Raw genomic sequence first — 18,550 nt, 5'->3', positions numbered from 1 at the left:
GAAAAACATAGCAGAAGGGACTTAAAAAGCCACCCCCCCCCAAAAATTACAACGCATGTGCAAAACCACATATATACACAAACACACATATATAGACACAAAGATGCATATACACACACAAAACACATACACAGAAAGGGGGAAGGAAGGAATGGAGAGAAGGAAGGAAAGAAAGGGTAGAGAAGGAAGGAAGGAGAGAAGGTGGGAGAGAAAGAGGGAAAGAAGGAGGGAAGGAGAGAAAGAAGTAAAGAAGGAAGGGTAGAGAAGGAAGGAAGGAGAGAAGGTGGGAAAGGAGGGAGAGACAGACGGAAAGAAGGAGAGAAGGAGAGAAAGAAGGAAGGAAAGAGAAGGAAGGAAGGAGAGAAAGAGGAGAGAAAGAGGGAAAGAAGGAGGGAAGGAAAGAACGAAAGGTAGAGAAGGAAGGAAAGAGAGAAGGAAATAAAAAAGTGAAAGAGGGAAGGAAGGAGAGAAGGAATGAAAGAGAGAAAGAGAGAAGGAAGGAAGGAACCAAAGAGCAAAGGAAGCGAGAAAAGAAACAGGTAGAAAAGGAAGAAAGAAGAAGAGAAAGAAAAAGAGGGAAGGATGGAAAGAGGGAGGGAAGGAAGGAGTGAAAGAAAGACGGAGGAGAAAGAGGGAGGAAAGGTTTGCCATAGCAACATGTGGTGGGTACAGCTAGTACATTATATATAATGTAATACATAATATATAAACATGTCTTGGACTTCCATGAAAACCTTTTGCTTCAAAAAGGGCTCTGTGGCTGAAAAAGTTTGAGAACTCCTGGTGTAGTCAATTGGTCTCCCTTAATAATAAGATCAGCCTTTTGGATTTTTAAACAAATTTTTCAAGCTGTGCATCGTTAACTCCATAGATACAGCTGGTCAACTGTACTTACACATCTATACATTTTCTGCTCTGATTCTACCTTTTAAGAATTTTCCTTTGCCTCACGTTTTGGAATTACAACCATGACAGAGTCATGAACCCATGACTCCCACTGACAGCAGGTTTTCCTCCCGGTTTGCTACAGATCAGGATCTGAGAACATGAAGCTGAGAGAGGGAAGGCTTTCTGTCCTCCAACTGCCCCTGCCCCTTGCATAATGAAGAGGGATCGGGAATGACGGGTCAAGCATCATGAACTTGGGTGGCCAGCCTCAGGCTGCTGCCTATTCATTGGTGCCATTCATGCCCTGGTTGCTAGGAGGGCTGTCTGGGAGGATGTTGTGACTGGAGGGGGTGGCCCTGTCGGCTTGGAGGCAAAGCCCCTGCATTTCTGATCTGTGTGACATTGTTCCTCCCCTGATGGGAAAACCTAAGATACGATGTAATTTGCATAGGTGCAACTAAGCAGTGGTCTTCTGAATTGGACCACAATAAAGTAGACATTGCCCATCTATTTAGGTGTAAGAAACAGCGTAACGGGGTGTTGGAGGTATAAAAATCAACACACACAACAAGCTAAAATGTGAGCTGTATATGTCCAGACTTCAAACTGAAATATTGTGTCTAATTCTGGATTGAAGAGAGATATTGACAAGCTGGAATGTGTCCAGAGGAGGGCAACTAAAATGATCAAGGGTCTGGAGAACAAGCCCTATGAGAAGTGGCTGAAAGAGCTGGGCATGTTTAGCCTGAGAGGAGATATGCTAGCCATGTATAAATATGTGAGAGGAAGTCATAGGGAGGGGGAGCAAGCTTGTTTTCTGCTGCCCTGGAGACTAGGATGTGGAACAATGGCTTCAAACTACAAGAAAGGAGATTTCATCTGAACATTAGGAAGAACTTTCTGACTGTGAGAGCTGTTCAGCAGTGGAACTCTCTGCCCCGGAGTGTAGTAGAGGCGCCTTCTTTGGAAGCTTTTAAACAGAGGCTGGATGGCCATCTGTCGGGGGTGCTTTGAATGCAATTTTCCTGCTTCTTGGCAGGGGGTTGGCCATCTGTCAGGAGTGCTTTGATTGTGCTTTTACTGCATGGCAAGAGACTTGGACTGGATGGACTCGATCTGGTCTTTTCCAATTCTACAATTCTTCTGAGTGTGATTTGCCCAATACCACGCAGTATGTTTCCATGGCCAAGTAAGGATTCAAAGCCTGTTGTCCAGAGTTTCAGTCTAACGCTCACACCACTATGCCATCCTTGTTTCTTCCTAACTGCCCAGGAAGAAACTGGAACCTAGCACTACATATAGTTACATTAGAGCCAGGCATGTAGCTGGGGGAGGGGGTGGCTTGAGGGGCTTCAGCCCCCCCCCCCCCAAAATTCTCATGGTGGTCTGCAAGAAGGCCTTACTGGTGCATTATTTAAACTGTTATGTTTATTCATATCATGATCTGATCACCATGCTCCATATATCCCAAATGCATGGGGGTATTGGGGTAACGATACAAAAGGTTTGCTAGGGTAGACCCTCTTTCACTCAGACTCAGCCCCCCCCCCCCGAATCAAACCCAGCCCCCCCCCCCCAATCAAAATCCTGGCTATGGGCCTGATTAGAATACAACAGACTATTCTCCTAAGCCAGCTTTGTTGTGGTTAAAGGACAGGTGGAAATATTTTTCAGCTACTTGTGTAGTGGATTAAACCACTAAGCTGCAGAACTTGCTGACCAGAAAGTCGGCGGTTCGTATCTGTGGGTGGTGTGATCTCCCGCTGTTAACCCCAACTTCCGTCAACCTAGCTGTCTGAAATTATGCAAATGTGAGTAGATCAATAGGTACCGCTTTCTATTGTATTGTATTTGAGGCTTCGGCCCGTGTAAGCCGCATCGAGTCCTTCGGGAGATGCTAGCGGGGTACAAATAAAGTTAATAATAATAATAATAATAATAATACCGCTTTGGCGGGAAGGTAATGGTGCTCCATACAGTCATGCTGGCCGCATGACTTAGGAGGTGTCTATGGACAATGCCGGAGGTGCAGTGGGCTAAACTGCTGAGCTACTGAATTTGCTGACCAAAAGGTCGCCAGTTTGAATCCAGTAAGTGGGGTGAGCTCTCGCTGTTAGCTCCAGCTTCTGCCAACTTAGTAATTTGAAAACATGAAAATGTAAGTAGATCAATAGATACCACTTCTGCGGGAAGGTAACAGCGCTCCATGCAGTCATGCTGGCCACATGACCTTGGAGGTGTCTACGGACAACACCAGCTCTTTGGCTTAGAAATGGAGATAAGCACCACCCCACAGAGTTGGACTTGACTATACTTAATGTCAAGGGGAAAACTTTACCTTTACCTTACTTCCCCATCAATGATACACTTTTACAACTAGTAGATAAAAGCTAGGACCTGAAAGGTATCTCATAAACGAGGACATGGATGGACTCTCATAATTACTGAATACAAACAAAGTGAAACTAGGCTTGAAACAGAACACTGAGTCATGGAGGGTAACTATACGTCTTCATTAGTAATGTAAATTTTCTAGAAATTTTGGAATGGGATTTTTTTTTCTGGAAACAAATCTTGAGCTCTTGATAATCATGGATTAATTCAATTAATCAGGTATCTAACTTAAATTAAATAAACAGAACAGAACAAATATGTAATGTTAGTTTATCTACTGCATTCTGTGGAACGTGAGGTTTCAAGCAGAGTTGGAGTTTTAAGAAGAAAAGTTCAACAAAGCACTTGTCTTAAATATTGCCTTAAATATTATGATTATCAACATCGCCACCATCGTGTATTTATAGAGTACCATCTCTGTACGTGGTGCTTTACAAGAGAAAGAACAAGAAAGGGCATGTTCTTCAGGCTTACAATCTAAAAATACAGCACACGAGGAAAAGGGATCGCAGTGGGGAAGACACGGACTTATTTTAAATATGGCATGTATATACATTCTGAAATTTACCTGCCTATTATTTTTGTCACAACACTTGTAAATATTTCAGGACAAGACCATCAAAAGCATGCACTTTCTCACATTACGGATATTTCAAGAAGATACTGTGTTTAGATGTCCTAACCCGAGTTGTTTTTTAAAAAGCCAGTGTGCTGAATCACTCCCATACCACTTCTTTTGAAAGCAAGAGTAGTTAAACAACCCACAGACCTATACTCTGTGCTTCCTTTACTGCAGTGTTTCTCAACTTTCCTAATGCCGTGACCCCTTAATACAGCTCCTCATGTTGTGGTGACCCCCAAACATAACATTATTTTTCTTGCTCCTTCATAACTGTAATTTTGTTCCTGTTATGAATCATAATGTAAATATCTGATCTGCAGGATGTATTTTCATTCACCGGACCAAATTTGGCACAAATACCTGATATGCCCAAATTTGAATACTGGTGGGGTTGGACACAGGGGCGGCTCAACCCATTACGCAAAGTAAGCATTTGCAGTATAGTTGATTTTGCCCAGGGGCGCTCTTGAGGTGCTCTTGGGGGAAAATAGACCTTGACATATGCGAGTTGTAGTTACTGGGATGTATAGTTCACCTACAATCAAAGAGCATTCTGAACTCCACCAATGATAGAATTGAACCAAATATGGCACACAAAACTCCCACGACAAACAGAAAATATATATCAGTGATTGGGGGTTTTTTTGGGGGGGGGGGCAAAATACTGTTTGCTTACCTAGGGCTGCCTCTGGTTGGATGGTATTGATTTTATCATTTGGGAGTTGCAGTTGCTGGGATTTATAGTTCACCTACAATCAAAGAGCATCCTGAACTCCAGCAACAATGGAATTGAACCAATCTTGGCATACAGAACTCCCACGACCAACAGGGAATACTGGAAGGGTTTTGTGGGCACTGACCTTGAGTTTTGGAGTTGTAGTCCACCTACATCCAGGAAACACTCAAACAATGATGGATCTGGACCAAACTTGGCACAAATACTCAATATGCCTAAATGTGAACACTGGTGGAGTTTGGGGGAAAAAGACCTTGACATTTGGGAGTTGTCGTTGCTGAAATTTATAGTTCACGTACACTCAAAGAGCATTCTGAACCCCGCCAACGACAGAATTGGGCCAAATTTCCCACACAGAATCCCCATGACCAACAGAAAATACTGTTTTCTGTTGGTCTTTGGCGACCCCTCTGACACCTTCTCACGACCCCCTCAAGGGGTCCCGGCCCCCAGGTTGAGAAACGCTGCTTTACTGTGATGTCTGAACTATCTCCCCACTGACAAGCCAAAGTCAAGAACAACAACTGTTATTGGCTTATGGTTTTGTATTATCAGAAACATCATCAGCGTGCCTTTTCCCCAGTTTGGCTCTCATGACAGTCCACTAAAATTAAAACAAAGAAAACTTAACAATTATCATTGTACGAAACATTTAAAATGGAATGGCACTTTCCGTGAAATTAAAGATCAACAATAATAACATATATAAGCAACCCATTGGGGCCATGTGGCGCAGAAGGTTAAACCACTGAGCTGCGGAACTTGCTGACTGAAAGGTCGGTGGTTTGAATCCGCAGAGCGGGATGAGCTCCCGTCATTAGCCCCAGCTTCTGCCAACCTAGCAGTTAAAAAACATGCAAATATGAACAGATCAATAGGTACTACTCAGGCAGGAAGGTAACGGCGCTCCATGCAGTCATGCTGTCAAGGCCGGCTCTTCAGCTTAGAAATGGTGATGAGCACCACCCACAAAGTCAGACTCGACTGGACTTAATGTCAAGGGAAACCTTTATCTTTTATAAGCATCACAGTACATGAAAGGCCCTTTCCCCCTGAGATGTCAGCCCCCCAAAAGCCTATTGAAATAAAAGGTCTTCACCTGCGTACAGAAGGATCGCAAAAGGAGTTCAATCTCACTATACTGCCATATAATCCTGTTTCTAAATCTAGATTATCTGCTTTGAACTGGATTATATAGCAGTGTAGATTCATATAATTCAGTTCAAACCAGAAACTGGATAATATTGCAGTTGAGATCTAGCCTAGGAAGCTTGGGATCCAGAGCTTGGGGGCATACAACAAAATGGTCCTCTCATGTATTCTCTCCAAATATTCTTGTAAAGCAGTGGTTCCCAGTCTTTGGGCATCCAGGTCTTTTGGTCTTCTGCTCCCACAGTTTCTAACAGCTGGTAAAATGGCTTGGATTTCTGGGAGTTGAAGTCCAAAACATCTGGAGGCCCAAAGGTTGGGGACCACTGCATCTATGCCAGCCATCCTCAGAGGTTGTGAGGTCTGTTGAAACCAACAGACCTCACAACCTCTGAGGATGGCTGTCATAGATGTGGGTGAAATGTCAGGAGAGAATGCTTCTGGAACATAGCCATACAGCCTAGAAAACTCACAGCAACCCATGTTCATGTACACATTTCTGCATGCCTGAAGAGCTGTGCCCATAAAAAGACATGCTCCCTATGGATTGTCCCATGAAACAAAGATGATCATAATCACGATTTTAACTTTGAATAGTGTTATCTCCATTCCAGTTTTTCAATTTGATTTCTAATGTTGTCCAATGTTGTTACCATTTCATTTTATCCAGCTACATGTTTTTTGAAGAATAGAAAAGTGAAGCAGCAAGGAGGTCCTAAAACAAACTAAAGTAGTGGAAAAGTTTCCACAGAAAGCATTCCATTCCTCATCTGTCATTATGAGGCAGGATGTGAAAAGTTCAGACTATAACTTCCAGAATCCCCCAGACAACGTCGCCATGAGTCATGGAATCTGAAACCACAGAAAGCAATATTCTCAAGCTGTGAAAACAGACATCTAAAGCTTCAGAATTCAAGTTTTATTTACTAGCATTTGGTGGCCATTTTCAACCCTGCTCAAGCTGATATATTTCAAATCCACATGGACCCTGTGTGTGTGTATATACATGGAAGGATGTTTGAAAATAGGAAACAATATAACATGGTAGCAAGCCAGCCCTTGTTTCTCGTCATTTGAGGACCAAAGATTGACTCCAAAGTCTCCTCGCAAGACTACATCATAAAAACAGAAGAGACATGCATTTTCACCTACTTTCTGTTTTCTTTCCTCTGCACCAGCTGCAAAAGTTGGAATTAGAAGCAGTTGAGGGGGAAAAAGAAACACAAAGAAGTAGGGAGTGTTGCCACAAAAATGGAAAAGCTAAAATTGAAACCATATGGTCTGAAACAGTAAAACACAGCAGGATATCCAAAAGATTTTAAACACAGACACATATGGAATCTTAAGGGCTGGGGGAACAATCTGCGTAGTTTTTATTCAACTGCAATGTGTAACTTTTTAAATAACTACACACACTTAGCCTAGGAACAACCCCTGATGAACAAATTGGCTCTTCTTTCCTAATGTGCCTTGGTTGTAATTGCAGTGTTCGTCTCACTGAAAGCAACAGGGCTTACTTCCAGGTAAACATTAGGCCTGGGCAGCAAGTCAAACACTCTTTCTTTATATGTAATAAGCAAAGCATTCGTCACTTTGGAGACTACAACACAATTTTTTCCTCCCAGAGGCAATCAAACAAAACTAGAGTATAGACAGTCCCTGAGTTACAAACATCCGACTTACAAACGACTCGTAGTTAAGAACAGGAATGAGACAACAAGAAGAAATTTATTCCTAGAAGAGTTATGGGGGTGTTCATTAAAGATTTCCCCTGACCCACTTCTATTTATCCCAGGACACCGAAACTGCACATGTGTAATGATATAAGTCTCTATAGGTTACGTGCCAATTTACAACTCTGAACTGATAATGATCTTGATTTTACAGGTGCTGAAGTGGTGTGAGGTTTGATAATGGACTCAGTGGAACACAGAGCAGTAATCAAGTTCCTTTACTTGAAAGGCCACACACCAAATGAGACATTCAATGAGATGAAAGAGGTTTATAGAAATAATTCCCTATCATATGATGTAGTCAAGAACTGGCATTATCAATTCAAATGTGGTCGGACTTCAGTGCAAACAGCTCCAATTCCGGGGCAACCCCACTCTGCTATTGATGAACACACCATCCAGCAAGTGGAGGTTGCCATTTTGGAAAATCGCCGCGTAACTATTCACCTCCTAGCCCAAAATGTTAAGATTAGTGTGGGGTCCGTGGAAAAAATCAACCAACACCATCTTCACATGCATAAGGTATCCGCTTGCTGGGTCCCCCGGCTGCTCACACCTTTCCAGATGCAAGAGCGATTCGAATGCTCTCAGGCTCTGTTGACGATGTGCCATGGAAACCAGGGGGACTGATCACACAGGATGAAAGCTGGGTCCATAACTATGAGACTAAAGTCCAGTTGATGCAATGGAAGCTTCATGACTCACCACCTCTAAAGAACAGGCTCAATTCTTGGCAGGCAAGGTAATGCTCACAGTATTTTGGGACCAGCATGGAATAGTATTGATGGATTTTCTAGCAAAGGGTACCATGATCACTGGAGCATACTATGCTTCACTGCTGTGGAAATTGCGGGAGGTGATCAAAACCAAGAGATGTGGCATGCTCACCAAAGATGTCCGCCTTCTGCAAGACAATGCACCAGTTCACAACTCACATGTTGCCCAAATTGAAGCACGTTCCTGTGGCTTTGAAATTCTACCTCATCCCTCTTATTCACCCAACCTCGCACCATTGGACTTCCTACTCTTTCCAACAATTAAGTTATTTTTGAAGTGCAAACATTTTTCAGATGATAAGACTGATTTACGAAGTCACAACGTGGTTTTTGGAGCAACCTGTCGACTTCTACAAGCGAGGTGTTTACAGTTGCTTAAAAAGATGGGAGAAGTGTGTGCCCCTAGGTGGCATCTATGGATAGAAGGACTCATAACTGGGCCAAGTTTCATTGCTCTCAGTCCACAGGAAGTGGGTCAGGGGAAATCTTTAATGAATGCCCCTTGTATCATGGGGAAAAGGTCTCTCAACTGAAACTTTATCACCAATCCTTGTTTCTACAACAAGCCAAATATTTCAAAATCAAATTGTCACAGGGACAGACAGTGAGGCGTAATCTTCTGGACAGCCCACAGAAAGCAAAACGAACACCACAGCTATGCTATCCATGATTGAATGTACGATAATTCCTGACCAAACTCTGCATAAAATGCCCTCAGAAACACTTTATTTTCCGGTTTGTGCAATTAAATCCTACCTTATCACCCGGATCCCCTGTCCTGATATATTACATTGCCCTATCACCCAGTGGTTTTAAATTTTTATTCTTTGAAATTGGCCCTGCCCACTGTGATCATTTTTAGTGTTTTAATGTTCTGATTTTATATTGTTGTGCTGTTTATTTGTATTGGTTTTGCATTTTATGTTATTTTATTTTCTTATTTTCTGTTGTGTTTTTGTGTTATATTGTGTTATTGTATTGATGGGCGTGAGTCCCTTTGGGGAGATGGTGGCGGGGTATAAATAAAGCATTATTATTATTATTATTATTATTATTATTATTATTATTATTCAAAGCTATGTTATCCAAAGCCTGCCTATATCTGTCTGTCTGTCTGTCTATCTGAAGTTACATCTATCTATCTATCTATCTATCTATCTATCTATCTATCTATCTATCTATCTATCTATCTATCTATCTGGAGTTACACTTAAAAATGTACCTGTTCCAACTTACATACAAATTCAACCCACAGAACCTATCTTGTTCATAACTTGGGAACTGCCAGTACTCAAAGGGGAATAAGCACACTTGGTTGAGAGCTCAGAAATCCCGACAGGTCTTCTTCCCATTTTTATTCTTCTCCACAACCCCTTCCCTCATTCTAATGTTAATTATGAACTGAACAGATAAATTAATGTTAGAAAGTATTTGACCCAGCGAGAACAACGCAGGCTCTGTGTCCCTACAGGCAAGAGGTCGGTTCTAAGGTCAAAAGTTTGCGGTTACTCACCACCCAAGAATTGGATTCCTCCAGCCACCCTGCCCACAGTCCTGGAGATAAGCTCCGACACGCAGCATCCCATGAGCGCAGTCAGAGCCACCAGAAGGAGAAGCCCGCAGCCCAGCCCTGTCACCACAGTGCAGATTCTCCACTCCACGCTTGGGATGGCCTGGAATGAGGCGTAGCGCCCGCACTGCTCCACCATCACCGTGATCTGGCGGCTCTCGTCTCGGACAGGATAGGAACATCTCCGGAAAGTGCCAAAGGATACCGGCTTCTCCAGCTGGGACCCCAGCAGCCAGTAAGGCATGAAGAACCCCACACAGGAGACGCCGGCGCAGACGAAGGAAAAAAAGGCCCATATCACCCCTGTGCATGTAAGGCTGGATACCATTTTCCCACCCATGGCAATGCACCGTGGCAAAGCGGAGCCTGGAAGACGATTCTGTGTGTGCTGTGCAGACTTGGAGGAGAACTGTGGATAATCCAAAAGCCCTTAGTTCCAGTTTCTCCCCAGTCCGACAAGGCCTTCTGTAGGAGACATCATGTTTGGTTCTTTTATCATTGAGAGTAAAGTTCCCGGTGCAGCCAGAAGGTTTTGCCTTGATCCTTCCTTCTCAATGACAGCTGAAGTTGTTGCGTTGCGGTGACAGGCAATGGGAAAATGGGAGGAAAACAAAGCAGAAAAAAAACATTCATTAGCACAATGGTTCTCAAGCTACTTTATGTGGACTGATTTTTTTTCCTTCTAATGTGACAGGGATTTGTACCATATTTATGGCCACTGATTACAACGATTCCTATTTTTCAATAGACCAACAACCAATAATTTGACAACCAGCAATAGCCTATAGATCTCCACATTAGTATATAACATCTACTTGTTCCATCAGCAGTGGAGCCCTTGGTGGTGTAATGGATTAAACTTTTGAGGCAGCAGGATGGCGGTTTGATTCCGAGGAGCAGTGTGAGCTCCCGTCTGTCAGCTCCAGCTTGTCATGCAGGGATATGAGAGAAGCCTCCCACAGAATGGTAAAACATCTGGGCGTTCCCTAGGCAACGTCCTTGCAGACAGCCAATTCTCCCACACCAGAAGCGACTTGCAGTTTCTCAATTTGTTCCTGACATGGAAAAAAAAGCAATGGGATAGGCAAAATTTTTCTGCATGAAAGTAGCGGGAGTAAAGCAAGGCAAAAGAAAATGAAAGTTTGGTAAAAGCAGGGCTAGCAGATCCAATGAAAAGGGTGTCCATTCAAACTACATAATTATAGTGCTATAATCCCACTTTATTATTATTATTATTATTATTATTATTGTATTGTTGAAGGCTTTCACGGTTGGAATCACTGGGTTGTTGTAGGTGACCTCACAACCTCTGAGGATGCTTGCCATAGATGCAGGCAAAACGTCAGGAGAGAATGCTTCTTGAACATGGCGATATAGCCCAAAAAACCTACAAAAACCCATTATTATTATTATTATTATTATTATTATTAATGTTTATTTATACCTTACTTTTTCTCTCCACAAGGAGACTCAAAACAGCTTTAACTGTTATGACAGCACCCTATGAAATTCAGATTTAGTCCGAGGCACCAAAGGAGCTCCTTGGCTGAAGATCCGAAATGCTTCTCCCTATATGACCAATTCCATAGCATGCGGCCATGACAGTTCAAGAGGAATTGTAGTGTGATAACTGTGTAATGTGAATGGGCCCCAGGACATTGCTCTCTTGGTTTGCTTGGCAGCAACTGAATCACACCCACTTTGGATATGCCGCCAACTGACCAAATAATAAAACAAACTAACAAATGGCAAAAACGCTCTTCTGCCTTGTAACAGCCTCGCCACACATCATCAGTAGATAATGCCTATACCTCAATGAGACAATTTAGGAAAACAGAAGAAAAAGTCTGCCACACTGCATGGAAACAAACAATAAGCTGCACAGTTATATGAGAGCTTAAAGCTGCATCACTCTTGTAGGTGTCCTCCAGCTGTGTTAGATGACAACCTCCATCATCCCCGGCCAACTCCCCTGGCTGAGAGTAAGGAGAAATGTAGTCCAACACATCTGGAGCACACCTGGTTGGAGGGAAAGGGATCTCAGAAGAATCAGATGTATCCTCGGGCCAGAACGAGGACAAAAGAGACCGAGGAGAGGCTGTGGCTTTGCTCTCCTCTGGTGCCCTGGGACTCAAGGGAGGAAAGAAAATGACCATGTTAGGCAAGCAATGTGCTTTCCCAGGAAGAACAAAACAGGACAGAGACTCTTGTGGGAAAGGAGGAATGGGTTCGCTGGAATGTGGCAAGGGCAGGAAGGACACTTTAGAGGCTGTTCGAAGCCGGAAGAAGCCCCGTTGCTCTTTCTGCCTCAGGGATGCCAAGACCCAAGCCCAGTTTCACAAAGTCTGGAATAAGAGCACCCCCACTTCCAGCGTACTGAGTGCCTGTGGATTTTGAAGAAGTGGAAAAAGAAAGGGGAAAATAAGAGGGTGAGGAGGAAGAGGGGAAGGAAGAAGAGGTGGAAGAAGAAGGAAGAAAAAGAAGAAGAGGGGAAGGAAGAAGAGGTGGAAGAAGGAGGAATAAGAAGAAGAAGAAGAGAAGGAAGAAGAGGTGGAAATAAAAGAGGAGAAGGAAGAGGGGAAGGAAGAAGAAGTAGTAGAAGAGGGGGGAAACAGGAGGTGGAAGAGAAGGAGAAAGAAGAGGGGAAGAAAGTAGAGGTGGAAGAAGAGGAGGAGGAAGAAGGGGTGAAAGAAGAAGTAGAAGTACAAGAGGAGGAGGAAGAGGAAGGAAGAGGAAGAAGAGGTGGAAGTAGAAGAGGAGGAAGAAGGGAAGGAAGAAGAGGGGGAGGAAGAAGGGGAGAAAGAAAAGGTTGAAGTAGAAGAGGAGGAGGAAGAGGAAAGAAGAAGCAGAAGTAGAAGAGGAGGAAGAGGGGAAGGAGGAAGGGAAAACAGGAGGTGGAAGAAGAAAAGGGGAAGAAAGAAGAGGTGGAAGAAGAGGAGGAAGAGGGGAAGAAAGAAGAGGTGGAAGAATAGGAGGAGGAAGAGGAGGAAGGGGAGGAAGAGGAGGAGGAAGACGTGGAAGTAGAAGAGGGGAAGGAAGAAGAGGTGGAAGAGGAGGAGGAGAAAGAAGAGGTGGAAAAAGAGGAAGGGGAGGAAGAAGAGGAGGAAGACGTGGAAGTAGAAGAGGGGAAGGAAGAAGAGGTGGAAGAGGAGGAGGAGAAAGAAGAGGTGGAAAAAGAGGAAGGGGAGGAAGAAGAGGAGGAAGACGTGGAAGTAGAAGAGGGGAAGGAAGAAGAGGTGGAAGAGGAGGAGGAGAAAGAAGAGGTGGAAAAAGAGGAAGGGGAGGAAGAAGAGGAGGAAGACGTGGAAGTAGAAGAGGGGAAGGAAGAAGAGGTGGAAGAGGAGGAGGAGAAAGAAGAGGTGGAAAAAGAGGAAGGAGAGGAAGAAGAGGAGGAAGACATGGAAGTAGAAGAGGAAGAGGGGGTGGAAGAAGAGGTGGAAGAAGAGGGGGAGAAAGAAGAGGTGGAAGCACAATAAGAGGAGGAAGAGGACAGGGAAACAGAGGTGGAAGAAGAGGGGGAAATAGGTGGAAGAAGAGAATGAGGAAGGGGAGGAAGAAGTGGAAAAATAAATGGTGGAAGAAGAGGAGGAAAAAGGGAAGGAGGAGAAGCGGAGAAAGTAGAAGAGGAGGAAGAGGGGAAGGAAGAAGAAGAGGAGGAAGAGGGGACAGAAGAAGAAAAAAGGGAAAAGTAGAGCTGGTGGGAGAGGGAAAGAAAAAAGGTGAAAGAAGAAAGATGAGAAGGGATAAGGACTAAGAAGAAGGAAGAAGGGGAGGAGGAGACAGAGGAAGAAAAAGAAGAGAAGGAAGAGAAAGTGGAAGAGAAAGAGAAGGAAGAAGAGAAGGAGGATGGGGAGAAGAAGGAAAAGATGAAGACGAGGAAAAATAAGAGGAAAAGGAAAGAAAGAGGAAAAGTGGAGGAGGAGGAAGAAGGGGAAGGAGATGAAGAAAAAAAAGAGAAGGGGTTGAAAGACGAAGAAGAGCAAGAAGTGGGGCAGGCGGGGGCGGGGCCACAAGGGACCCCCCCCCCCCTTCTTTCTCTCTCTTTCCTCCCTCCCTTCGATCCCTTTCCTGGGGGAAAAAGGGGGGCGACTAACCTGCCAGCCCTGGTCCGGCCCGGGCACACATGGGCGCAGCCTCCCTCTGCCTTTCTTTCCAGCTGTCTCTTCCCGGGAAGGCAAGACCCGGAGTCCCAGCAGCAGCAGCAAGAGCACAAGAGCAGCAGCGGGAGGAGGAGGAGGAGCAGCCCCCCGCCCCTTGTCTCTTGCTGCCTGGGCGGGATCCGGGGGAAGGGCCAGCAAGCAGGGTCCCAAAAGCCGCGAGTGGGGAGCTCCGCCCCCTTCTGCCCTCCAAAGGGAGGAGGGGAGGAAAGAGGGAGGGAGTAGAGGGGCTTCGCCTCGCCAGGCAGGATTGCAAGGCAAGGAAAGGAGGGAGAGAGAAAGAGAGAGAGAAGAAGGAGAAGAAGGTCGAAGAGCCTCATCTGCCAGCATCTTGGGCCTCCCAGGCAGCACCTCAGGCTAGGGACTCATTCTACACTGTTAGTAGTAGAGTGAGTGCAGTTTGGACACCTCTCTGAGCCACGACTCAGTGGGATTTGTAGTTTGGCAAGGCTCCAATACCACTATAACACACACACACACAGACAGAGCCTTAATTGTCATACAACAACACAATGACAACACAGGCATGCACAACAGGAGGAAGTCGCAGATGAAAAGGAAAATATCATTTAGGGCCGCTGTTAGCGCAGCAGGTTAAACTGCTGAGCTGCTGAACTTGCTGACTGAAAGACTGGCGGTTCGAATCCGGGGAGTGGGGTGAGCTCCTGCTGTTAGCCCCAGCTTTTGCTAACCTGGCAATTCGAAAACATGCAAATGTGAGTAGATCAATAGGTACCGCTTCTTCGGGAAGGTAATGGTGCGCCATACAATCATGCTGGCCATATGACTTAGGAGGCGTCTATGGACAATGCCGGAGCCCCAGACGTGGTGACCCGCTGAATTTAAGCATATTAGTCAGCGGAGGAAAAGAAACTAACCAGGATTCCCTCAGTAACAGCGAGTGAACAGGGAAGAGCCCAGTGCCGAATCCCGGTCCCGCGGCGGGGCGCGGGAAATGTAGCGCATGGAAGACCCCCTTCCCGGCGCCGCTCCCTTGGGGGGCCCTGTGGTGGGTTCACCGTCCTCCTCCTCCTCAGCGGCCCCACTTCTGGCTCCAGAACCGACTTCAACCTTTCCAACCAGGCCTCTGGTTACTGTGTCCGCACGAGGACCCAACCACCAATGGAGAAGTTGTGGACAGGAGCATCCAAGGGAACAGGAAGTTGGGAAAGCGGTGCAATGGGCTTAACTGCGGAGCAGGGGCGGCTCAACCCATTATGCAAAGTAAGCATTTGCAGTATAGTTGATTTTGCCCAGGGGCGCTCTTGGGGGAAAATAGACCTTGACATATGTGAGTTGTAGTTACTGGGATGTATAGTTCACCTACAATCAAAGAGCATTCTGAACTCCACCAATGATGGAATTGAACCAAATATGGCACACAGAACTCCCATGACGAACAGAAAATATATATCAATGATTGGTTTGGGGGGGGGTGTGCACCAAAATATTGTTTGCTTACCTTTGAAAATTACCTAGGGCTGCCTCTGCTGCTGAGCTGCTGAATTTGCTGCCTGAAAGGTCATCGGTTTGAATCCGGTGAGAAGGGCGAGCTCTCGCTGTTAGCCCCAGCTTCTACCAACCTAGCAGTTCAAAAACCTGCAGATGTGAGTAGATCAATAGATACCGTTTCTGCGGGAAGGTAACGGCACTCCATGCAGTCATGCTGGCCACATGACCTTGGAGGTGTCTATGGACAACAGCGGCTCTTTGGTGTAGAAATGGAGATGAGCACCAACCCCCAGAGTCAGACACAACTAATCTTAATGTTAAGGGGAAACCTTTACCTTTACTTATAATTTAGAGCTCATCCAGACAGGCCCTGTATCCCAGGATCTTATCCCAAGTGTTTTCCTTTAAACTGGATTATATGAGTCCGCACTGCCAGATAATTTGGGATTTTTGGGTGACAGTCCAAATGTGTGCCATAATGCACCTCCAAGCATTCCACTTAAAATAAGGTCATTTTTGAGGAGTCTGTGCTTGATTATAGACATCGAGAACTGGGAAGCCCTGGTCCTTGAGCGCTCCAGCTGGAGGTCAGCTGTGACCAGCAGTGCTGTAGAATTTGAAGAGGCACAAATGGAGGCGAAAGAGAGAAACGTGCCAAGAGGAAGGCGCGTCAAGCCAACCCTGACCGGGACTGCCTTCCACCTGGAAACCGATACCCTCACTGAGGGAGAAGATGCAGATCAAGAATAGGGTTCCACAGTCACCTACGGATCCACTTCCAGTACACTGATCTTGGAGGACAATCCTACTCACACAATGAGAGATCGCGTAAGTAAGTAAGTAAGTAAGTAAAAGCACAACAACAGCCTTGAGTCTGCAATACCTGAGTCGAGCTGTTGAGAATATGATGACATAGGCCCCTTACACACAGCTGAATCAAATCCCACATTATCTGCTTTGAACTGGCAGTGTGCATTCAGATAACCCAGTTCAAAGCAGATATTGTGAGATTTTCTGCCTGGATAGTCTGGGATATAGGGCTGTGTGGAAGGGCCCTCAAACAACCCAGTTTTAAGCAGATATTTTGGATTATCTGCCTTGATATTCAGGGTTATATGACTGTGTGGAACCCATAAAGGTCTCTCATTCATGGAGTCAGGATACTTTGAGGTCAGCCTGATAGCAGTTAACAACAAATGGATGCATAGATGGAAACTTTATTAAGAATAATCATCACCATCATCATCTTTATTTATATCCCACATTTCTCTCTTATAGGACTGAAAGTGGCTTACAACATATTAAAATCATGTAAACAACATGACCCCATGGATCCATCCTGCCTATCTCTCAAGCAGCGCAGTACCCTAAACGGTGCTCAGATTCTTTCACTAGTGAGTAGTTTTATTTCGCCTCTGATAGAGCCGCCTCATATTTAGGATAGGGCTAAGGAAGGGAATGTGAGATGACAAATGTTGTGTGGGCACTGTGTGGCGAGAAGGCAGCTGCAAGGTGTCATTTCAGCGGGCTATCTTGCTCTCTCTGCCTCTGTCATTACCCTTCAAGCGTGAATTTGCAAGAAGCAGCAGCAGAATGGAGCTCAGATTCTGGGAATCCAGACCAACTGGACAGGCCCTTTTAAGGAAAAACAGTCAAGGTTGGTTGGTGTGTTCTCCAGAGAGAACTAGTTATCCATTATCCCTACAGGATTTTGGATGTTGAACTGATCCAGCAACATTCTTCTTAGTTTATTAGGTGAGGAAGAATATACTTGCTAATAATATTAGGGTTACTTCACCTCTATACAAGTTTCTTCTGCACAGTAACAGTATACACAGAGTGGTGTCTATATAGAACTCAGACCTTCGCCATCTAGACCACTACTTCTTAAGCTGTGGGTCCTGGCCCCAAATGGGATCCCCTTTGCTCAATGTTAGGGTTCTGAAAAATTGACAACAGTCAATGTTTTCTGAATGTCACCTCATGACTGATTTAGACATTTACACAAATCTCTTGTAAACAGATATCATAAAAAGGAAAAACGGCCTGTTTAGCAAGACTTGCAAATGCTGATTTTGTTATAAGTAAATGCTGGATGCTTATTTTATAAACCTATATATCTGGGGTCATGTTAAAATTTCTCAGGTCGAAAGGGGTCACAAATGGAAAAGTTTAAGAAGCTCTGATCTAAACTGAGAGGTCACACTTGAATGTGTGTAGTGATCCATAAAAAATAGAATCCGGTTCACAGATAACTTCATGATTCCACTATTTCCTCCAGGAATCCCAGATTGGCAGAGACAGAGATTCATTTTCTGTTGTTCCACATTTTCAGCTGCTTTTAGAATGACCCCAATTCTCTATTTTCCTCTTGGTTCTCTTCTGCTCTTACTTGCTGCAAACTGAGTTCACACTACAGAAGAAGTGTACTCAATAATTCAGGAAGTGAGAAAGGTGAGGAAGGGATTGAATCTTGCCTTTCTGAATTAGCACACTACTCCAACTCCTTGTACTTTGTCTATTCTTATGAATAATATGTGTCATCTTAGCCACTGCTGATCTTGCTTGGTCACCCATATCCCTATGATTCTATGATTCAATGCAGAGAAACAGAAGATAGTATTACAAAAGGAAGAACGAGAGACCTCTTCTGCAAGATCTCAGACATTAAAGGGAATTTTAAACCAAGAGCGGGGATGCTATACACTCAACAGAGGAACACATTACATAACCAAGTACAAAGAAAAAAGATGATGGGAACAATGCACTGAAGAACTATATTTATGTATTTATCTACCGTATTTCTATCCCACCCAATCTCTCCCCAGGGGGACTCATAGCAGCTTACAACGGCACAATTAAATGCCACATCGAGCATAAACATAGCAAACTATAAATACATTAGATATTAAATCATTAAACATAAAAAATCACATATAAATACAAGTAAATCAGGAGTTTAAATAGTAATTAAAACAACCCATAGTCCATAATCAGAGTCCATGAACTATTCTAGTTACAGTCACATTGATTCCCAACTATTTGTTGCATTGTAGCTAGTGTCCGAACACCT

At 44.4% G+C, this 18,550-nt stretch overlaps 1 protein-coding gene across 1 annotated transcript in view; it reads right to left on the bottom strand.

Annotated features, from left to right (window-relative positions):
- LHFPL6 (LHFPL tetraspan subfamily member 6) overlaps positions 1-14,154 on the bottom strand; it is a 43,430-nt gene extending 29,276 nt beyond the window's left edge. The window contains exons 1-2 of the mRNA XM_060786642.2: positions 13,963-14,154; positions 9,812-10,429 (exon numbers count right to left, since the gene is read on the bottom strand). Coding sequence (XP_060642625.1) covers positions 9,812-10,208 — 397 coding nt within the window. The 5' untranslated portion in view covers positions 10,209-10,429; positions 13,963-14,154. The remainder of the gene's footprint in view (positions 1-9,811; positions 10,430-13,962) is intronic.
- Between the last annotated feature and the right edge of the window lie 4,396 nt (positions 14,155-18,550).

The sequence above is a fragment of the Anolis sagrei genome, chromosome 1 (genome assembly GCF_037176765.1).
Source record: "Anolis sagrei isolate rAnoSag1 chromosome 1, rAnoSag1.mat, whole genome shotgun sequence".
NCBI classification, from domain to species: Eukaryota; Metazoa; Chordata; class Lepidosauria; order Squamata; family Dactyloidae; genus Anolis; species Anolis sagrei.
Note: the sequence above shows the minus strand (reverse complement) of the source record. Positions and strands in the feature narration are given on the sequence as shown.